This window comes from Emydura macquarii, unplaced genomic scaffold, assembly GCF_026122565.2.
Source record: "Emydura macquarii macquarii isolate MOO-44397 ecotype Brisbane River unplaced genomic scaffold, CSIRO-AGI_Emac_v2 contig_1451, whole genome shotgun sequence".
NCBI classification, from domain to species: domain Eukaryota; kingdom Metazoa; phylum Chordata; order Testudines; family Chelidae; genus Emydura; species Emydura macquarii.
The window spans coordinates 5938988-5963324 of record NW_027131588.1 but is presented as its reverse complement, the minus strand read 5'-3'; the positions used below and the strand labels follow the sequence as shown (position 1 = coordinate 5963324).

At 39.0% G+C, this 24337-nt stretch overlaps 1 protein-coding gene across 7 annotated transcripts in view; it reads left to right on the top strand.

The window, feature by feature from the left end:
• The window catches only part of BNC2 (basonuclin zinc finger protein 2), a 407420-nt gene that overhangs the window by 361752 nt on the left and 21331 nt on the right, over window positions 1-24337 (top strand). For all 7 annotated transcript variants that reach the window (XR_010920747.1, XM_067553122.1, XM_067553123.1 and 4 more), the window contains one exon: window positions 20642-22605. Coding sequence is in view for 6 of the 7 variants with exons in the window: in XM_067553122.1 (XP_067409223.1) it covers window positions 20642-22605 (1964 nt within the window). In the remaining variant the exon portion in view is untranslated. The remainder of the gene's footprint in view (window positions 1-20641; window positions 22606-24337) is intronic.

The following is a 24337-nucleotide window of genomic DNA, read 5'->3' as shown; positions in this document are numbered from 1 at the left end:
TAATTAAACTCTTGTAAAATATTTGAAATATCCTGTGATGCTGTTACATTTTCTCTGAGGTGTATCTGTGATAGTATCATATCTCAAGATTTCTTCGGGAGGAGAATCTATTTTTTTTTCCATGCCTGAAAGGAAAGTCTCTTGTAGAATTCCACTGAAAACAGGGAAGGGACTGCTGTAGTAGTAAGACAGTTCAAATATAACAGCAGCCAGTGTATCCAGCAACAGCATTCAGTTATCATAGAGTCTGAGAAACTTTTTCTACAATTATGACAGTGAATTCTGTCTCAGCATCTTTCAATGAGAACTGATAACTAGTGGTTTTCAGTCGGTGGTCTGCGGACTCCTAGGGTCCACAGACTAAGACTAAGGAGTCTGTGAAAGGTTGTCGTTACTATAGACCAATGGCTTCCAACCTATGGTCTGCAGACCCCTGAGGGTCCACAGACTATATCTAACATTTCCAAAGGGGTTTGCACCTCCATTTGAAATTTTTTAGGGGTCGGCAAATGAAAAAAAGTGAAATGAAAAAACCACTGACCTAGACAGTATTAGGCTGAAGATCAAATAACTTTAAATAACAAATAGAATTCCCAGAAAATGTAATAAAAAAACACAGGGTCTCATTGTTTGTGTATAATTATTTTAAATCAAAGCATTGTCATCTGGTTATCACTGTTACTGGGCCTAATCTGATAAGGCACAATTCCCATACCTGTTTATGTATGTCTATTTTCTATAAACACATGAAGGGAATAGTACACAGACCAATATATGGGCTTGTGGTGAGACTAAGATTCCATTGAACGTTTCTGTTGGTGGAACTCTTGTGGTTTATGTCATCATCAGAATGTTAAAATGGAAATGTAGCCTTTTGGAAATCAATCTGCCTTACATTGCTGTGTATAATGCAAAGTGCTTTAAAAATACAAAATGAGTGCTGCTTTTACTGTTCTGGCATCAGTCCATACCAGTGCTTGCATGGGGGTGGTTATGCTCTAGGCGGGTATGCCATAGCCACATTTCTCACCACTACTGGTTGAAAAAAGGAAAAAGAGGTGAGTGGGATAGGGAGCCAGACTATTGCTTTTTTTCCCCTGGTAAATTCCATATATCCTTTTTACCACGTTTCATCTTCATTCCAAACCTCACTCTGTACTGTTACCACAACTACTTCTGGAGCTTTATTAACTTGTTTCCTCTGTTTATCTCCCATCTTAAAATTTTCAAACCAGATTGCAATGCCTTTTTTTTAACCAAAAACAAACAAACAAACCCACCACTTCAGAAAGAGGGAAGTGTAAATAACACCCAATTCTTCCATCCGTTCCACACAAATTTGCAATCAATAAGCAGTGGATGTGGTTACAATGAGGGAGTGAGAGTTCTTCGATACTATGGTGCTGAAAACAATACATATAAAAACCTGTATAGAATAGAATATATCAGAAAAAGTTGTAATTTCAACTGAAATGATGGAAAAACGTTCATCTGGAGATCCAACAGATTGTTTGTAACCATAACATTTAGCTCGACTATGAAAGACAGGTAGCAGTAGCTAAATGTTAGCAACAGAAGCAGGTAGATAACAGTACAAGTGTGATCCATTCAGAGCTGAATTGATAATGGGGGCAGTTCCACCACACTCATTTGACCTGTACAAAAATGACTCACATCCCAATGCATATAGTTTTCAATATGAGATATATTACTCTAGAGATGTCAAATAATCACAAATTAGTCTTATTATTAGGTTAATTACTGGTTAACCATCAAGGGCTCCCAAGAAGCAATGAACTCACTAATATCTATAGTCCCACAAGTGGAGAAGAAAAGGGGCAAGTCAGAGCTGCTTTTTGCCTCACTTTTTTACATTACTTTGGAAAAGGAAATAAGCAGTTTTGGCCACACCTCTTTTTCTTTTCTTTCTTTTTATAAGTCTGTGCCTAGTTTTGTTATGGTACACACAAAAAGTTGCCAAGCCCATATGCATTATGTTCTTCTCCAGATCCTCAGCTCCTGAGTTGACTATTCCAAGCATAAGATGAGCAATAAGATTGGCTGAAAGCCACCTTTCGCCTCCCCTTGCTTGATTCAAGCATAACTTGGGTGAACTTGAGGATCTGGCCCTATGTAATCTTTACCCTGGGATAGGAGACATGAGAAGCATCTTATTTGGTGCAACTGCCCTTGCTTTCACCAATGTGAAACAGGAATAACTCTGCTGAAGTGAATGATGTTAAAGTGGTACCGCTGTAAGGTAAATGACTTTTTTACGATGGGAACTTTAACTTTGATTTTCCTGCCTTTTTTTTTTTTTCACATTCACCTTAACATTGCATTCATACAGATTTTAGTACTGATATATGCTACACTTAACCACAGAGAAAAAAAAATCACAAACAAAAAGAAGCAAGATAGTACATTTGAGATAAATAGAAGAAAGTTAAACTTAATGATATTCTTTGTATACATAATACAGAATGGCTTACTATCAACGTAAAAAAATGGCTTATGTGATTCAGGGCATGAGCTTTGTTTATGACTCATCACTGCCGACTCTGGCACTAATTAGTCACCTGTATTTGAATGTAAGTTCAATGTCTTTCCTCTTTCAGATCAATGTCGTATCAGATCTAAGCCATCATATTACTGCATGTTCTTATACTACTGCTACTATTTGCTATGTCCTTATTGCCATGTAGGTAACACAGTGTAATTGGGTGGACTTGAGGATCTGGCCCTATGTAACCTTTACCCTGGGAGAGGAGACATGAGAAGCATCTTATTTGGTGCAACTGCCCTTGCTTTCACCAATGTGAAACAGGAATAACTCTGCTGAAGTGAATGATGTTGAAGTGGTACCGCTGTAAGGTCATGCTTCTTTGATGTTCCTATAGTTAATCGCATCAGTAATTTGTTTTGATTAATGGATTTCAGAAGGCGTGGCCCTCTCTTTCAGCTCCATGTGGATTGAGAGGACCATGTTTCATCTCATCTTTCCTGTTTAATTCCACCAAATTGAATGGATTACGATGCAGTTAGTTAAAAATATAGAAAACAAATCCAACGGTTGGTCAGATAGCAACAGAGGTAAAGCCTCAAAAATACCATGTTTTAAATAGCTTAGAAATGATACCTCCACTTAAAGTGAGTTTGATAGACCTCTTTAGGGATCTGACCAGTGCTCATGCAGGCACACTTGCCACTGGCTTGCTGGCCGTTACCCACTGCCTGTGTCAAAACTGCAAGAATGTGGTCTTTTATCTCTAGATTTTATGTTCTGTGTTACTGTCAAGCCTGGTCCAAGCTCAGACATTGAAAAAGAGGTTCTTACATCCTTCACAAAACTGATAAAGAGCTGCACCCTTTTTCAGGCCTCCATTGAGAGACATCTGGGAATTGTAGATGTTCTGTATTAGATGGTCAGTTTGCATCTAGCGATGAGCTTAATTATTCTCCATGTGCACTGTGATATTTTCCCCTGGATTTCTGAAATACATATGAGAATGTATTTGGCCCCAGTATATGAGTGTGTATTCATAGGCAAGCTGTTGTGCAGTCCACAGATGTTGAATCTTTTTTTAACCCCTATAATAGTTACGTATGATCAACTTCAGATCTGATGCTTGATATATAAGACTATTTCTGCTCTTTGGATTACACGTTTCTACAGAGGACAGGAACATATATTTGGGGGTGTGTGGGAAATTAAGTATTTTCATTTTATTTTACTAGTTTATTTTAGCCTCCCAGCAGTTTGCCATAAATAAATAGGATGTGGAAAGTTTGCATGGTCGTGGCCTGATAGAGCAGTTTCAGATGTTACTGTGAACTTTCTTGATCTCATAATTTTTAAACATAAAATCAAAACCAAGAAGTTTGTATACCTCTGTATGTTTATTGTTGTTGTTGTTGTTATATTAAAAAGTGAAAGTTGAAAGGCAATGCTAAAGCTGCTTTATTAGCCACCATTGGACCAATTTTGGGCACCCTTCCTAAATTCTGGGGATATGCCAGATATATAAAAAAGTTCCTCTTCAAATGCATGTTGTGGGGTTATTCTTACTCTCTTTTTATGAAAATTATTCATATTATTCACTTCACAACAAGAATCTTTGTTCAGGGGAGGCTCCTCTGTATGGAATCGTCTGTGCAGCAAATGCACATCGTAAAAAAATCAAACAAAAATTGGAAAATACATATGGCACTGGATTCCGCTAAAGTCTCTTGTGTGTAGAGAGGGATCTAATAATAATATAGGGGTTTCCATTCAGAGAATGTGAGATTGGCACTTAAATCTCAAAGTTGTGGATTATTCTGTTTGGGATCTCTTAGCTATTCTTTCTGTCATCCAGAAGAAAGCAAATGTGCATAAGCATATGGGTGATGCCCTTTCAGTGGACTAATTAAAAATCAAATTAATAAAGGCAATATCTGGAGAATCATTCTCGAAAAGTTTTGCACAGAAAAAACACTGACTGGCAGATAATACCCTGTATGCATTATTCTTACTAGCTGCTTATGAAAGCAGGAGTCATGCAAATTAACTCTGTCTTAGGCATCGAACTGGGTATGTCTACACTGGGCGGCTCTGTCAGTGCCGTAGCCATCAATGCAGCTGCATTGATTGAGTGGGTCTGGTGAAGACATGTTCAGTTGATTGCCGAGCACTTTTCCTGTCGGCTCTGGTACTCTACTGGAATGAGAAGCATAAGCTATGTTGACATAGCATAGTGAAGACAGCACAGCTATTCAATTCAAGGTATATCAATGTTAGTTACGTTACTTATGTAATGCAGCCTGTGTACCTTACATCAACGGAGCTGCACAGTATAGACCAGGTCACTATCTATAGCATGCATCCAGGGAAAACAAATGAACTGTACTTCACTTCTCTGTTGGCTAGTCTTGCTCTCATTCTCTCTTGCTTTTCAGTTTTCCTGTATTAGAATGATGTGAAACTTTCTCACCAGGCCAGATTTGTCTAGAAATTCACAAAGCAGGATCACGTTTTCAGTAAACTATGGATACTTGTATTACCCCAATTACTGTATCATCTGAGCATCTCACAATCATTCCTGTGTTTACTTTCACAACACCTGTGAGGTAGGGGGAATTTGTTCTATCACCATTTTAAAGATGCAGAGCAGACACAGAGAAACAAAGTGACTTCCCCAAGGTTGCACAAGAAGCCTGTGGAGCTGTAGAGAATTGAACCTGGGAATCGAACCAATCACCGGACCATCCTCTTCCTCTCTGCTTTGAGGAGCAGAGTTTAAAAACATGAAAAGATAGGTTACTTTTGCAGGTAGCAGATGTTTGAAATTCATGGTTTTGTTTTCTTAATCTAAAACCATGCACAATGTTGTCATTTTAGTTGAGTTTCATTGTTTTGTAGGAGTCATTTGAACCTAAAATTCAAAATGCAACTCTAGAGCTACAAACTGAAAATAAAGAAAAGTTTGTACGGAAACCTGTGAACCAAGCTCACCTATTTCAGCATGTTCTCATCTATACTCAACCTTCCACATTGTGCAAGGTCACTTGCTTGGATGTCTGGGAAAGGACACAATGGACTCAATTCTGAAAACTCCCATTAAATCAATGGGATTTTGCCTAAGTAAAGGGCCAGTCCAACCTCTTAAGAAGAGGCTTGTTAATCTATAACATTTACAATTCTCTTTGCTCCAACTCTTACAGTGTGGATTTATGTTGTGTATTCTGAGCTCATTCTGTGCTTGCGGAACAACCATGCAAAATGTAATTTTTCTCCCTGTTTTTCTCTACTATGTTTGAGAGATCACCACTGTAGACAAAAGTTCTGCCATGTGGAAAATTTGCTTCGAGTGATGAGTAATTGATCCATGAGTGTAATTTTTCTTAGCACAGTTTTGAATATTTGGGAATATGATGATATTCAACTTCCTCTGTAGAATTTCCTCCCATAACTCATGCTATGAATGAACAGGCTTGTTAACAGTATATACATTTTGAATTTTACAATAGCATCATGCTTACCCCAACCTTTAGCACCTGCTGGTCTATGTCCATGCAGAGTGTCATTTAGCTTTTTGAATCAGCCCTAGATCAAAGATACATACTTTTATTTAAATGTAAAAGAGCTCAAGCAAGACTGAATAATACCCATGTAAATAATATTCCTTAATGAATGGAGCTCTGTGCAAGGAGCCCAGCGTCTCTAGAGATTGTTCAAAGAAAACAGATGAAACCAGAAATGTGCTCAAAGAAACAGTAATGCGAGAGAGAGACTAACTATAACCAGCATGAATGTGTGTATTTTTGTTGTTTGGTTTCTTAGTTGTATTCATATTGCAGCCTGTTATTTCCAAAGATCTTTTAAAACTTGTTTTGTTAAACCAATCAAATATTTTTTCCAGTCAGCAGCCAGCCCATCATTCTGCCCTCTATGGTTAGAATTGGATTTAGCACCCACTGTTTTCTGCACAAAAGACAGGTGCTAATCCTCACCTTCATTTGACATGACACAGCCAACTTAGCCAGTAAAAGCATGTAACACTTGTCTCTGTCATGCAGAGTTACTATGCCATTAGCAAAGTTCAAAGGCCAATGAAACTCCGGATTAAAAGAGAAATGTTAATTATTTGGAAATGCATTTTTCCAAGTTTTGTTTAAGCAATAGCATTTTCTTTCCTGCACATTTTTTAACCCACTGTTGCCTTGTGCTCTGCCTTCAGCCCCATCAAGGTTTAAATTTCCTTCAGCTGAGGGAGAAAAAAAGTGGGAGGGAGGGGGGATACTGCAGCACTTTCATTTATTTCCACAGTGGATACCCTGCTGAAGTTGCATTGACTGAACACAGGACAGACACAGAGATCAATCCTGCTGGGACCAAGGCCCTTGAGGTAGTGCTTACTCAAAATCAATCAGGCTCTTCAGCTATCCCTATCAATGTCGGCTCTTACATTTTCCTCCCTTTTTGCTACAGCGTTTTCTTCCAACCTGTGCTGAGGGCGTGATGAGAGGTACTGTACTTGTGCATGTTGCCTACAAACCATTGTTCTCTTCAGACATCTTGATTTATCCATTCTCTTTAAATGGGACACATTCATAATCCAATGGAATGAAAGTACATACATAGCGTAACACTGGCTAAAGCAGGTCTGCTGTGTTGGTGTGACTTGTTTACTTACACTAACTAATCATCAGTTTCTAAAAATCATGCACTTCCTATTTCATCTACAGAAATTTAAACAAATAAAATCTGGTGCTCTTAACTTTCAAGGGCCAAAGTCTGCGCTTAATTTACAAGCCATTCCTTTGGCTTCAGTGAGTTGCGCTGTGTGAATTAGTTAGAGTTTAGCACTGAACATGTTTTAAGATATACATAGAAAGGCGCATGCTTTGCTAAATCTTTAGAAGCTGTGTACATTATACTGCAATATAAAATATAGTTTATTATCTGAATGTATAAAACTACCTTATATGTACATATTGTGTGAGTGTATATATACACCTCTCCCTAAGGATGCTTGAATAAGTTCCTGTGTAACATTGATGCATGATGGGGTTTTGAAATATCTGTTGGTCCTCCCATAGGTTATGCATGGACTTCACTTAAGTAGCTAAAATTGTATCTCCTAAGCATCCATTTGGCTGGCAGTCTGGGAAATACACTTGCCTTAAGGGTTAAACATCAGGATTAGGGAGCACTGCCAGGGATTGGCAGTGGGACTTCATATTCTGTTTTCTAGTTCGTTTCAGTCCCACCCAGGTCAGTGGTGATTGGATGTTCTTGTCGCACGATGGCTGCTTCATGTCCTACACGGTGATGTTGGTCCCAGTGGGCAAATGTCCTCATTCCAAACCCACCACAGTTAATGCAACTGTTGGCAGTCCCTGAAAAAATGAAAGGGCCTGGAGATTGAACTGCCCTCCTGCCTTAGGGGTGGCCTGTCCAAGTCATGGTGGAAAAAGTTCGGGGGAGGCTGTGTCATCAGTGTTATTTGTGCTGTTCCTGCTCCGCAGATAGCTAGAGGACTAAAGTCTCCAGGACTGTCAGCCTGTCACCTTTTGTAGTGCTGCATTAATAGAATGTTTGTTTAATAAAGAATGGCGGGTTTAAGCATGTTCTTATTAGCCACCACAAATTCACTCTCTCTCTTAGACTTTTAGTCTCTCTAAATACAAGATACTTTGCTGCGGTTGTGGGGCTAGCCATGCCCCAAGGATGTGGGGCAGTGCCAGTCATCAAGAGTCTCTCTTCCGCTAGCCTGCACAGCCCTAGATGAGTGCTAACTCAGTGCCTCTCTGGACAGCCAACACTGGCAGCGGTAAATGGAGCCCATTTTTTTCTGCCACTTTGTCAATGAGGAGACCCAAAGCATAGACACTGTGTAATACAACAAGGTGCTAAGATAATTTTGTTAATGATATTTTAAAAAAATAATAAGAGGACTTGAACACTGCCTGGCAGTTTCTGCCTTGACTTACGCCCTCAGCAATCCCAGCAAGGAGTCAGTGGGACTGATCAGGGCAGACATTGGATATAAGTTATTGATCCATTACATCCATTACCTTTGTTTAGCCGGCGGTTCTATTTATACCAATTCCGGTCCCATGTATGTTGGGCCCTTGTGTTGCATTTGTATTGCTGAAAACAGCAGGGGTGGAAAACCATTGAAATTATTATATTAGGCACATCCCTACTGATCTGATCTGAGTAAGAGAATGTTTGGAAAATACTACCTGGCAGTCATGTCGTCTGTTGAAATAAGACAGAAAGCAGTCAGATGATAATGAGTGTTACTGTTAGTATCGTTTTTTATGTTTCTCTTATTCTCCCATCTCTGCCCCCATCACCTCAAGGCTCCATTACCAAACCCTGACCATCAGCTCTGAAATATATCACCTAGAAAAGAAATACGTTTTTACTAATTGTAATCAGGCTAAAATTCAAATGCTGTGGTTGTGGGGTGTTTTATTTTTTTTTTTATCAGAAGCTGTATTTAAGTGATGACACACAGTAATTTGTTCATTCTTCTGTCAGTGTAATTTACAAGGCAACGACAGATAAACATGGCTATACAAGATTCATTTACGGTGACACAATGGCAGATACACAGAGCAGAACCCTGCCTATGAGATAAAGTGGACTGAGTGACTTATGCAGTAATTAGGGGATAATTGTCATTAACCTCGCAAACAGTAGTTTACCCATATTGTTTAAAAGGCTCCAGGATGCATAATGACAAGGTAATCTGTCAAAGCGCTAGGGGGAAATATTAATAAGATTTGTGCAAGCCTGGATAGAAAATATGCAGAAAGCGGCCACATTAAGCTAATTGGTGGATGAATATACACTTGTAAAAGTGCTTCTAATGGCACGTTTGCTGCTCTCCAAATGACTACTGTTAATGTGGAGAAGTGGGCTGCCTAGAAAGTCAGGACTGCTGGGACAAGAGGGTATTAAGGCATGCAGGCAGTTATTATTACCTTGCACACCGCAATATATTTTCCCCACTTTCTTTTGCATTTCAGTGCCTGTAATGTGTGCAGATAGATAACTTGCTGCACACTTTATAGATTTGAATTTTTATATTCTACCAACCTTTGCCTTTTTAGCGTCATATGTGCACCCTGCCATCTTTCTTCTGCATCACACATGCACCTACAATAAATTTGATTTTCTGGGCATGATTTTTTTTTTTTTTTTATGTAAACAGTCAAAAGAAAGAGGACTCTTAAGATCATTTTGTATATATTGTATGTTTCCCTAATGAATACTAAAGGCAGAAATCAGTCTCCCTGTTCTTCTACCATTCATGTACCCAGCATAGAGCACAACTGAATCTCTTTATTGAGGCACAGCTTTGGGGTAAGTCAGAGACCTAAGCATTTCGTAAAATCTACTTACACTTACCAGCACTTTTACTCCAGTGTTGCTGTCTTTGGTGAAATACTAAATTCCTTCTGTCCCTATCCTGGCAAATCGAGCTTTGCCTACGAGATCATCAGGATTTGATCCTTTGTTGCTTATTTTTTCCCAATAATCTTACTGACTAAATGGTTCTGACTAATCTTAGTCTGACTAAATAGATTTTAGATTTAAGGCCAAAGGGGACTGTTATGATAGTATATTCTGCCCTGAATGTTGGGTATCTTGCTTTGTTTTTACTGTGTTGCTCATTCGATATTGTCACTGTAAGATATATGACATGACAGTTTCCACGTGTTTTGTGTCTTAGCAGCAGTCTTGGCTGAACAGCACCTAGTCAACTGTTGAAGCTCTATATGTTGTAAATATTATAATACATCTTCAGAGCCCAATACAAACATTCACAAATTCTCCGAACAGCCTATCAGTTATTCCCTTTTTTATGAATCGCTAAACTGAAGCACAGCGAAGTTTAAATGACTTGCCAAAGGCACACAGAGATTGCAAATAAAACCCAGGGATTGTAACTCGCAGTCCAATTATCAGTGAGTCTACGTAGCACTGACTACCAAGCTCTGAAAATTCTGCTGATTACATTGATTACATGATAACATTAACACGGGGGGCCAAATTTCCTTAAACAGCAACCAAAATATCCAGTCGTTTATGCAAAATTGGTAAGTGCTTGTAAAAACTGATGATTCCATGGTATCACGGGGTGGTCTTCCTGAGAGACTTTCAGGCCACTCCAGCTCTCCTTGAGAATGCTTTATTATTTTGCTTCAGCAGGCCACAGCCTGTAGTGCTATTTACATGTATTTACATTTCATAGCCTGCTTTCCCACTTGCTTCTAAGGAAGGGACAGTAGCACAGCAGCCAGTCCTGCCTTCCTTCAAACTCTCAGCTCCCCTCTTCCATAGCTTCCTTCCTCTCAGTTTATTTGCTCCCAGCTGAGGGGGTTGCTTCCCCTCTTCTCATTAGCCCCTCAAAGGTAGCTCCAATTGTTAATTGATCTTCCAGTTAGGTTCCAGTTAACCTATATCAGTAGGGATTCGAGTGACAGGGAACTGAGTCAGCGCCTGACTCAGCACATACTGTTACGCATGGTTGTGTGTGCTACTGGATATTTTGCATGCACAGTTACCTCTTCGTACCATCATACACAGGTTTTGCAAGCTCAACCCGCATTCGTTTTTCTTCTTTAAAAAAAAGTGTCCCTAAAGGTCTGGCTTACACTGCAGAAATTCAGCAAATGTAGAGCTGTAACTTAACTTCTGTGCTTGATTGGCCGTCATGATGGCTCTCTCTATGAGAGGCCCTGTCCAGCAGTGTCTACTGCAGCACATGCATTTCCAGAATGCTGCATATGCTTCCTGCATTATGGCCCTACCTCCCTGAGGAGCATGTTTGCCCTGTATCTAAAAACAATCTGCCCTGCCCCCCAATCACTTAGCACCTAGGTGTTATGGAGCTGCTTAGGGAACAAGAAGCACTTGTAAATGCATAACCACAGAGCTATAGAGAATGTGAGATATCACCATAGTCCTATAAGTTTAGAATCCAATGCTTTGGTTTTCCAAGTTGTCAAAGGCCTGGTCTACACTAGAAAATCAGGTCGCTCTAACTATGTCGCTCAGGGGGTGTGGATTTTTCACACCCCTGAGCAAAGCAGTCAAACTAACTTAACTGTTGGTATAGACAGCACTAGGGTGATGGGAGAATTCTCCCGTCGACCTAGCTACCGCCTCTCAGGGACGTGTTGTACCTGCACTGATGGGAGAAGTCCTCCTGTCAACATAGGTAGCAACTTCACTGAAGCGCTACAGCTGCGCACCGCTGCAGCGTTGTAAGTATAGACAAGTCCTCAGAGATTTGGAAAGATCTTAAGAGGATAAGTGTTCACTTATTAAATATCTTTTGTACAGTGTCTAGCACAATGAGACCATCTGGTCGTGGCCTATAGGGACTACTACCACAATACAAATGTTAAATAATAAAATTTTGTTACTGGCAGCTGATGAAAGATGACCATTTGGATCTCTTTAAAATTAGTAACTCAATATTTATTCCTGGAGAAAGATTAGTATGATGGGGCAATAGCGACATCATAGTCAAGGTGTGTCAGATTTGTCAATTTTATGCTTAGGGCCTGATTTTTTTCCCATTTGCACAAGTGTAAATCAAGACTAACTCCACTGAAGTTAGTGGAGTTACACCAGTGTAAGACAGTATAAATTGATTTGGGCTCTGGCTTCAAATCAGAATTTCTCTTCTCCAGCTAAATTCTAAGTCCCTGAATATTGACTTGGTTCATTGTAGAAAAACTTGAGAGGCCCTTAACTATAAAAGTGCTAGATGGAGCAGCTTTGATTAAATGAAATTGGAGCTGCAGTGATTAAATATGTTGTAACCCCACAGTGATCTATCATAGCTTTTAAAATAAAATGCTATACACACTGTTATTAAGAGAAAAGTGATCATCTCTTATGAATTATACATTCTTATTGGGTCCATAATCAAGAGCATTGCATAACAAAGTGAATATTTTATCAAAAGTTCAAACGATATGTTTTAAAAATCACAAGCATTTAAAACCAATGCCCTTGCATGCTAACAACATTACTTAAATTGCAGAGATTAACACCTTTTCGGGGGAGGGTCCATTTCTTTTATGAATGATAAAATAGGGTTCTCCCCCTCACCCGTAAGAGATTTCTTGTCTTTTGTAAATAATTTTTATTTGGATTCCAGCAGAGTGCTGATCATAAATATCTGCCAGAAAGCTCCCACCTAACTGAAAGTGGATGGGGCAAATTTATATATATATATATATCTATATATATAGATATATATATAGAGAGAATGTGTGTGTGTGCGCGTGTGTGCGTGCGCGCGCGCGCGTTTAGGTTTATGCAGACTGGATATTTTACATGTACTGCGTGGCAGCTTTTTGTGATGGAGTCTAATGGTCTGTGGAAATAATCTGTGTGTTTGTGCATGTACACCCTCTGCCCCAAAATAGTACCTACTCATGTTACTCACATACACCTGGGATAATATGCGATGGGAAGGATGGGTGAGTTTCACATGATGTTGCTCCAAAGTGATTATGCCTGCTTTTCAATGTATTGGCCTTGTCCAGCAAGAGAAATCAATAGTACTCAAATCCTGGGAGGGTATAGCCATTTTATGTTTTGGAGTAACTCCCTCAGTGAACTAGAACTTTTCCAGAACTTGCCACTTTAATGCCTGGAGCGTACATTGCCCAGCTTCTGATTGTTGTTGTGATGTATATTCAAACATTCTTGCTTCTGCCAAAGCTTTATTTAATCAAGAAACACATTCTTTTGACTTTATGCATTTTTATATAATTTGTTCCAACATGCTTCAACATGCTTATACTACAATCTTACAAGGCCAAGTATTCGGAGTGGTGTAAAGAGAGTAACTATTATGGAGATTTAAGGTAGAATGGAGTTTAGGAATAGGGAAGATTTATATCAGAGAGAGAGTGATGAGAGCACTCTAGAGAAAATCCAGATCCTGAAGGAAGTGCTGATAATTAGAGCTGTGGTAGGTGATACTGTTCCCTCTGTAATAGCACTGAACCAGTGCTTCATCAGGTAGGTAGTGAGGACTGTGCTCCTCCAGGTGCTGTCTTTAGGAAGAGATATAAAACAGAGGATCTGAATACTTTTGGTCAGTAAAGATCCCATTAAACCTTTTAGCAAATGTGTGGGTGGTTAACTCCAGTGTCCTGGCCGGATTTCAACTGTGGTTATTACATTCCACCTAATTAAATTCCGATTGCAGGACATGGTATTCTTCACTTTCTTTGTTGTGAAGGGCTGTTGTGCACAGTTAGTAAGTTGCTCTGTTCCATCCCAGTCCTGGTGGCATTTCTGTGATGTTCCCCCTACATATATGGAGACAAATTCTGCTCTTTGTAATGTTGCAGTGCTAAATTATATCCCATTTGCTGTCAGATGAAGTCAGGATTCACACTAGAGCAAAATTTGGACTGTAGTCTGTAATATCAATTAGTAGATGTTTGTAAAGCTCTTTGGAGTCCACTTGGATGAAAGTTGCAAGATAGTTATTAGCATGGAACCTTAATGTGAGGAATGGAGTGAACTATTTGAGGAGGAACTGATAGTTCATACTAGTAACAAGAATAAATACGAAACAGAGAAGCTATGTATACTTCTTATTTTCTGCAGTTAGGTACATGGTTAAAGTGTCCTTTACATTTATATTTTGATGTAGGAAAAAAGCCTTTCTTTTTCTATTAGCTGTCAAAAGCAGAAAACATGATATGCATCCCATATCTTTGGGAGAAAGCAAACAAATCCAGTTGTTCTAAGAAGTCAGGGTAAAGATCTATCACTTTTGGGTTTTTTTTTTTTTTTTTTTTCAGTACAGCAGATGTAGCAGTTAAGCCAAAAGCTAAAGATTTCCATTATTGACTGAAAACTTTGTAGTGCTATGTCATGTTGGTTTCTGATGTAGCAATAGACGTAAGGAAAGGATCACTGATTCTCACAACCATAGCATTTATCATACCTTTTGGTGGGGGGAGGAGGGAGGGATGGGGAAGGTAAGTGGGTTTAGGGATGGGAAAGTCTTTTACGTCATGGCTTTTTGTAAAGTATAAGTCAGTGGGTATATTGAAATTGGCATCAGCTGCTTGTCCAATCACATCAAGCTGGTGTATATACCTCTCTCTGATGTTTGCGAGAACAAAGCAGTCCTTGGGTCGATATGGCATGTAAAGTATGCCCAGCAGGAAAATAAGTATGGGGATAAATATTTCCATGAAAATCTAGACATTAGGCCAGAGCTAGTGCCCATTTGACATTAGTGGGAGCTTTGCTGCTGATCTGAAAAGGAGCAGGATCCGGTGCATTTTGGCTTTTCCTGTGTATATAGACAATAAGCTGATACACCTCTGTGTAGTGGTCACTTTGTTCCCAGAAAGAGATGGGATATGAACTTCTCCCAGTGTAACAACTTGAAACTTCATTTGGAAGTAAGGAGATGCTCTTGAGAAATTCAGCCAAACAAAAACAGCAAACCCCCCAAATCATGGAACTTTTGTACGGCTTTCTTTATCAGAAACAAATGTTGATTTTCTGTCTGCACCTTAATTAAAACCATCCTGTACAATTACAGTATGATTGAGTGCATTTCAGTCTGCTTTTTCAGTTGTTGCAGCCGTATTTTCACCATGTTTCCCCAAGATCAACTAGAAAACATACAGCTATCTAAGGCTCATGGAGAAAAGATAAGTGCATAGTAAACCTTGATTTACTTACTGAACTAATGAATCAAATATGTATATCTCCATGCAATATATTCTTTAATCACTGCATTCCAGACACTTGGTCAGTCTGTACCAAGAAATGTACATTTAAGGTGCAGATGCAACCTTGCTAAAATAAATAAGCTTGCCAAGTTGTTTTTCCACATAATTTCAAGTGCTTCTCAGAAGTTATCACAACTGTGCTCGAAAATATTCCGAGTGCTTCCCAGAATCTGCAATTTTTTCTAAAAAGGAGTTTTCATTTTTTTAATTTAACCTTTTCATTAATCTCAACTCCTGTGTAATCATCTCTCAGTGTGCATACAGTCATGCGCGGCGCGCGCACACACACACTCTCAGCTATGCCAAGAAGTAAATTAGAGAACTAAAAATAGGCCTGCAAAAGTGTACATATGCGTGTGCTTCTATATAAAATTAGCTCAGGGTAATGGAAATCATAGGAGTCTTTTCAGTTTTTCATAAGAGTTTAAAGCAACTTGATTTTTAGAACAAAAGTTCCAGGTAGAAAATGCATGTATGTTGCATAAAGGCCATCCTCACTTTTTAAATAGGCAACTTTTAAGTTGAGAGGCTTTCAGGCTGAATCAAAAACTTACAAGTTGTGAAGTCCAAAGAGTCTTGGAAACCAAAGCTCCCCCTTGCCATTCCTCCCCAATTAAGCTCATAAAAATTAGACTGAACTTTGTGTTTGTCTTCTACTCTAACCTATTTGTATCATCTGAGGTAATCATCCTAAAGCCATCACTTGTTCTGATGTGACCCAGAAGTTAGGACAAAATGTATCCTGACACATCTCATCCTAACCTACAGGTCAGCAAAAATCAGGAGACGAGATCAGGATGATTAACCGTGACACTGCTTCACAGACCTAATACAGTGTGTGTATATGTGTATCTATATCTATACTAATAATATAGACAGAGAGAAAATTGAGTATGTGTTTAGACCTGGGGAGAGGAAGATTTAAGGTTATAGGTCCTGTACCCTTAGAGGTTAATTTTATATGGTTTAGCAGTTTGAAGGATTCTCTTTCTGAAATCAGAAGAGAGCCTCCAATATATAAAATCAGGCTGTAGCCAGGGAAGCAAGAGCATCCATTGTATGCTGTACAGGTTAAACATTCTTGTATACCGGTTTGCTTAGAGGTAAAAGCTTACGTTGGTATCTTTACACTGACTGACTGACTTGTACATATTGTCACAGGAGGCTTGGCTTAATCGGTACTGAGCTGAAAAAAAGTAATATAAATTGGAACCTTTTGTCATGAAAAATTTAAATGTGGATATGATTTAATAGCTTTGGGGAGAAAATTTAGCATGAGAGATTGTAAGAAACAAGAAATCGATTACATGTAAGAAAGGACTTGAACCTCTAATCAAATATTAAGGTATACAAAGAGATCCCTAGCTAGTTATAGCTTAATTCAAAGGGATAATGGTTAGATTTTTTTTAATTTTCAAGTTTTATCAAAAAATGACATTCCTATTTGCTCTTTATCTAGTTTTGAATTTTAATGCATACTTATAGTGATTTATAGAAACCATCACTATGTAAATATTGAACCATGTGGCAGTGTACATAGGTGCTATATTTTCTATGAAATATAGTGATCCCAAACCACTTTTCTATATTGTTAGAAAAATTGTACTTCTAGCTAAATATTAACAATAGACAACTTGTGAATATAAACTGCTGTTTCTTAAAAAATTAAAATAAAAAAATCTACCTGTTATTCATGAATCCAACCCACACTGTCTTCAAGTTGGTAGAATACATTTTTAATATTCTTTACTGTATATGAATGAGTCCTTCAAAAGAGCAATGTAACGTTCACAACATGGACAACAAAATAAAGAATTGCTCAGAATCTGACAAAACTAAAACACTTTTCAGTGCTTGGAGCTGTATTGGTCCCAGGTTATTAGAGAGAGAAGGTGGGTGAGGTAATATCTTTTTTTGGACCAATTTCTGTTGGTGAAAGAGAGAAGCTTTCGAGCTACATAGACCTTGTCTCTTTCACCAACAGAAGTTGGTCTAGTAAAAGATATTGTCTCACTCATCTTCTCTCTCCAAATGCAGAACTGGCAGAAGTGTTCAAGCTTGAGTACAACCGTCTTCCTCACACATGCTCCCTTCATCACTGTTAGGGAAAACAGTGCAAAGCTTTGTCCTTGTAGGGCTTGTAGGACTGGCCCTAAAGATGTTATTGATTGGGGCCAGAGATAGTTTAGGGGGTTGGTAATTGGACATGGATGGCTGAATCTTTAGCTGTGCTGAGCTAATACTTGGTACAGCTGGCAGGAGTAGGCTAAGGTCGCTTTAAGCCAACTGTCTGAATCCATTGGGTTGCTGTTTTTATGCTAGCTGAGGATAACTTCATGGCAATCAAATCCTCAATTTCCTGTTTAAGAGCTCAATGGTGCTGTAGCGGAGGCTAAGGACCTGGTCCCCAATGTTTCATCATCTTCCCCACAACTCTAGAAAATCCTATAGTACATACTGTAAAAGCATACACAAGCATACACATTTTTGCATTCAGAAAGGGGCAATTTAGGCAAAGTGTCAGGAAATCTTTCTTTTAGTGAGGATATGTATTAAAGCTGTAGCATAATCTCCAAAGAGCAGTGGTGGAAGCCCCCCATCATGTGGGACATTTCAGCCCAGGCTGGACAAAATACTAGAACGTGGGCCATCAGAACCAAGTTCACTAAGTCTCCTCAGTGATCTAAATGGCATCTTGATCTCTCACTTCTAGGTTTCTGTGGGCTCCACAATAGAAGAGTCCATAGTTTTCCAGTCTCGTGGCTTGTTCTAATGCAAACTACACAATCCAAATCTTATTTATTTATTTATTTATCCCCATTTATAAAATAGACATCCACTACTACACAAGGCTCTGAATGTAAAAAATACATAAACTGCACTCGATAGTGCATTACAAACACCCACAGTTGGCAGCAATCAGACAGTCCCAGACTCGATACAGGCAAACACTATAAATTAGAGGAACTCTCAGATCCTGTCTCAAAACAATATGAGGCCTCTTCCATGTATTTAAACTCTTTACTGAAGTGAAAGCTGTTGCTGGGGGGTGGGGGGGAGAGAGGAAGGTGGAAGAAATTTCTAGCTTTCACGTAAGAGGTGAGAAATGCATAATGGGCCATATATTATGGCAAGCCCTGGAGCTCAAAATTGGAACTGAGAGGCCATTTTAGGATCTAGGTGAGAGATTGGTATCTTCAAATGTAGAATCATAATGGCAAGGAAGGGCAGACCTGGTGGAGGTTGTGGTGGAATTGAATGGAGAAATAGGGAACCTTTTGACAAGTATGCAAGGAAGATAAGTAAGAAAGGTAACCAGTTTGGAATGTGGAAAGAAGGAAAGTGTAGTCCCAGTTCTAAGGAGTTCCTGCCCTTCTGGATACATTGCACTGAATCACTCTGAGTTCCTGTAAAACAGGCATTCCCTTCCTTTCAGCAGGACAGGTGGAATTAAAAGGCTGTAGGAGTTAACAAAGCCCTTACTATGTTTGGAAAAATATTCAGACCTTTGGTTGCTTACTGAACCAAACCAACAAATTATGACCTTATCCTGCAAACAGCTCTGCATAAGGTGATCCCTTAATCTGCATGGATCCCCATTGATGAAGGCTGCACACGGGTGCAGTGATCTGTCCACATGAATCATCTTGCAGTATCAAGGCCAATTTAAAGTTTTCCAATCGTTATAGCTATGTCATGGGTTAATTACATTCCTCTTCGATTTGATTGTGTGATATCATTCATACCTGGCACCATGTGCCATGTTAATGGCTCTATAACCACATCTAAGATTTTGCAACATATGTGAAATTAACCCATTGCATTTGCTTTGCATCCTGTGATTTGAGATTAATCTGAATTTAAATAAGGTTTTATTTTAGCCAGGGTTTTATGTATGTGTTTCATCATTGAGAAAATTGTGATTTACAGTGCTATAAAGTTAGTGGGTGGGGCGGGGGAACACTAGAATCAGTACTGTAACATATGAAAAATAATTTTCAGATTTTCATATAAATACTTTGTCTAATCAAATCACTTCTGGTGAGTTTTGCTACTTGGGGGACTCTTAAATGTTTAGACAAGCTCTGAATCTGGGATCCAAGATTTAAAAAACAAAAATAAAGACAACACTGAAAAAGAAGGAGTTCCATGCAGAGGTGTCTAGCTGCTCTATGCAAGAGACACTGGCCACCTCCGCTTGATGGTCATGGGACAGGGTTTGTTGGTAGCTACAGAGGTGGTGACATGTCCAGAGTTAACTCAATAGGAGAGATGTTGATAAAATGTAATCATTCTGTATGTATTTTAATACTTTTTTATCAATACATGCTGGAGTGGATTGCCTGACATTACAGTGCAGAATTTTTAAGTTCTACCTTCAGGCAAATCTCATACTTACTAGCAAAAATGAAAGTGTGAAATGCTTTTTAATGTATATTTAACAACAGATAGTCTGGTGATTACTGATGTGTATTCTCTCTGGACTTTTCCCTTGCTATCAGAAGGCAATGTTAAGAGACAACATTTTTACACATTTATGTTATCCACATCCATCAAATGTTTACTTTTTAAATATTTGTAACTGTCATTTATAACAAGACTGCAAAAAAAGTTATATTTTAAGTGTAAATCAAACCCAGATTAGAAGTGTACAATCAATTGCCAGTAACAGTTCAGTTACACTCAAAACCAGTGCTGCATTCTCCCTCCTCCCCTGTTTCAGCCTTTTGATGTACGCTGGCAATAAATGAAATTTTATATATTGCCCTTGTAGAAAAAATGTAGGTTGTTAATATTTTTATGCTACTTTTTAGTTGTCTTGTTTTAAACTCTTTGAGATGCATTTTGCAAGATTTCTCCTAATTGAATTCAGTCTTATGTCTACTTACATTTAAGAGGTAAATTCTATCAAATGCATTTATTTCTTTCCTATAGTGTCACCATTTAGTAAGGATTAAGGTACAGTTTTCTGTATTTACAGTGGGCTGCACAGCAAGAATTCACATCTTATACTAATGTATGCTAAACAGTTGCATAGTACATAGATCACTGTTGTTATAATAGCAGTATTGAAGGCATTTTAGATCACAGAGCCCCAGTGGTCTACATTTTGTTTGCTTTGACATTATTAAACTAAATCTGTTTTCCTAACTGTGACTCTAATTACTACATTTGCATGGCAGAAAAGTTTGCTTTGTGGGTCGACTTCTATTAATACTGTTTGCATGTTGTTTTCTGAGCTTAGTGTTTCATGTACGGGGAGCAGAGCACCTTCTATCGAATGCAGTAATTATGCAGAATCAATAAGTTTTTTTTCTTTTGTTTGTCTTTGTTGTTTCTTTGATATGGCCTCTAGGATGCTGCAGGCAAGGTGCTGGACCGCTGGGCCATCATGTCCAGGGAGGAAGAGATTATTACCCTTCAGCAGTTTCTGAGATTTGGAGAAACCAAATCCATCGTGGAGCTGATGGCAATTCAAGAAAAAGAAGGGCAGGCTGTGGCTGTGCCATCTTCAAAGACAGATTCAGATATAAGGACTTTTATTGAAAGCAATAATCGCACCAGGAGCCCAAGTCTCCTTGCTCACCTGGAGAACAGCAACCCTTCCAGCATTCATCACTTCGAAAACATCCCTAACAGCCTTGCATTCCTGCTTCCATTCCAGTACATAAATCCAGTCTCTGCTCCATTGCTGGGGCTGCCTCCAAACGGCCTCCTGCTGGAACAGCCAGCACTGAGGCTGCGTGAACCAAGTCTTTCAACCCAAAATGAATACAATGAAAGCAGTGAATCTGAAGTTTCCCCTACTCCTTTCAAGAATGAGCAGACAACCAGCAGGAATGCCTTGACCAGCATCACAAATGTAGAACCCAAAACTGAGCCAGCCTGTGTGTCTCCTGTTCAAACGTCTACACCCATCAATGATTTATCCAAAACTGAGCACACCAAAAGCTCATTCAGGATTCACAGAATGAGGAGAATGGGATCAGCGTCAAGAAAAGGGAGAGTGTTCTGCAATGCGTGTGGTAAAACTTTCTATGACAAAGGTACTCTCAAAATCCACTACAATGCAGTTCATCTTAAAATCAAACACCGGTGCACAATTGAAGGGTGCAACATGGTCTTCAGCTCTCTTAGAAGTCGCAATCGTCACAGTGCTAACCCTAACCCCCGCCTTCACATGCCTATGCTAAGGAACAACCGAGACAAAGATCTAATCCGTGCTACATCAGGAGCTGCCACCCCTGTCATAGCAAGTACAAAATCCAGTCTAACTTTAACTAGCCCTGGTCGGCCTCCAATGGGTTTTACTACTCCCCCCCTAGACCCTGTACTACAGAACCCTCTTTCTAGCCAGCTGGTGTTTCCAGCTTTAAAGACTGTCCAGCCTGTTCCTCCTTTTTACAGAAGTTTACTTACTTCTGGAGAGATGGTGAGCCCACCAACCTCATTACCTACCAGTCCCATCATACCAACAGGTGGTGCAGTGGAACAGCATCCCCCTCTTCCTTCAGAGTCATCAATACCTGCAATGGTGATGCCCACCCATGAGCCTAATGCTGACCTTGCCCCTAAGAAGAAACCAAGAAAGTCCAGCATGCCAGTTAAAATAGAAAAGGAAGTTATTGACACTGCTGATGAGTTTGACGATGAAGATGATGAGGCTAATGACAACAGCGCAATGGCTAACGATGTTGGTCATGACAATCACTGCCATTCTCAGGAGGAAATGAGCCCAGGATTGTCTGTGAAAGACTTTTCTAAAAATGGTAGAAACAGGTGCATTTCTAGGACAGAGATAAGAAGAGCGGACAGCATGACCTCAGAAGACCAAGAGCACGAGAGAGACTATGAAAACGACTCAGAATCCTCAGAACCAAAATTGTGTGAGGAATCTATGGAAGGTGATGAACGCATCCATGAATCTAATGAAAAATCTATGATGATCAGTGAGATGCCGGATGAAAATCACAATGAATCTCACCACGATGTAATTAAGGTGAAGGAGGAGTTTACAGACCCTACTTATGATATGTTTTACATGAGCCAATATGGACTGTATAATGGAGGCAGTGCCAGTATGGCTGCCCTGCATGAAAGCTTCACTTCAACATTCAACTACAACAGTCCTCAGAAGTTCTCCCCAGAAGGTGACCTGTGTTCCAGCCCAGATCCCAAGATCTGCTATGTGTGCAAGAAGAGTTTCAAAAGTTCCTATAGTGTGAAGCTTCACTACAGGAATGTTCATTTAAAAGAGATGCATGTCTGCACAGTGGCAGGGTGTAACGCTGCCTTCCCATCACGGAGAAGCAGAGACAGGTCAGTAAATATTAATTGATTTTCTATATTAAATGTCAAATTATATAAAAAAATCCAGTTTAAGGTAGATGAAGAAATAGAGAGAGACTCACAGTAATGACAAGTGACAATCATGCTCCCCTGGCACTGAAGGAGTTTGATCAGTTTACCTTTTTATTGTTGTCTGCTATTCAGAATAGTATATACTATGTAATTGTTTTATGTGACTGGCTAGATAATGTCATTATTCTGTGTGTGTATGTGTGTGTGTGTGTATTGTATTGTATATACGCTTTTGTATGTAAGCTGCAGCTTTTATTACATTCAGTTTTTTCTTCCTGCAGCTTCCAATCAAGAAAAGCTTCTATTAAATATATAATAATTATATACTACGGAAATATCTTCATACATACACATCAAAACATAGAAACAGGAATGAATTGAGGGAAAGAACTATAGGACTGGGATACAAGAACAACCAATATCTCTTCAGGCTTAAGTAAAAATGAATAGGAATCATTAATGGATATTCATTCTGCCTTATAAACAATTATAAGAAACAAAATCAAATGTTAACATTAGGGAAATGGCTCTCTTTCCATGGGGGAGCCTATATTTTTTTTCCCTAATATTTCCTAATATCATTCAGTCCAGCTTTATTTTCTTTTCCAATGTGAGTAACTTCCATTCACTCTGATGAAGTTAGGTACATAGAGAAAGAGGAGACTAGACCCCTACATATTTTTCAGATCAGTAAGGGTACATTCTGCTGAGCCTTCAGATGACATCACACTGTAGTTATGCTGCATCAATACCGAAACAGTTGGACTTAAACAGAAGCAGCTGGTCCTAAACCTCTTTGGCTTTTTTTACAATATTTTTTTTATTCCTAAAGAAAACGTAATATAAATGGAATTTGTCAAGGTGGCCTGTGATAGGATAACACAATTATTCCGTATTTGTGAAAACAAGGTCTCACGCATGATGATGAACATATTATTACACAATGGAATATCTCTTATAGGTTCACAACATTGGATAATGTTGTGATGGTGAGAGTGATTCATCCCTTGAGTTTGTTTGTTTAATGTTTTTCATTACCTAGTAAAAATTCAACAGAGAGAGAGAGAGGAAGGAAATCGAACTCAAACATTTATCACACATTTCCTGTATCTTGTTCCATTGAAATTGCTGGGGTTTGCAACTGGATACAGGGTACAATATAAAATAAAAGCAATTTAGTGTGAAGAAGGCTAGGAAACCAAATCTCACTGTTTCTGGAGTGTCGTTCCAGCATATCAGTTTTGAGATCCACTAAATGGAAAATGTGAACATAAATTAGAAAAAATGATAAATGGAGTAGAATAAAGTAGAAAATTTGTTTCACCCTTGAGCTGAGATCAGTAAAAATCAAACACCTAAAACTAAATTAAGGCCTCTGTCCTGCCAGTGGATTCACCCATATGGAGTCCTGCTAGCTTCAGTGGAACTCAGGCTGGATACAAGGGTCCATCCTTTGCAGGATCAGGGCCTCAGTAAGGCAGATCCTGTGCTGATTCATACTGCACAAAGTGTCCTTAAAGTTGATGGGATTGCAGAGGATTTGTTAGTGCAGACTTTGGCTCAGTCTACGTGTTTTCTCAAGTGAGTTATAAAATGTCAGTCATGTACTAAGTAAACCCGTTTTGTATTCAGTGTGCAAAAAAGAGAAGTGGATAGCTTAGGACTTGGAATGCTAAATTTCATCAGGAAA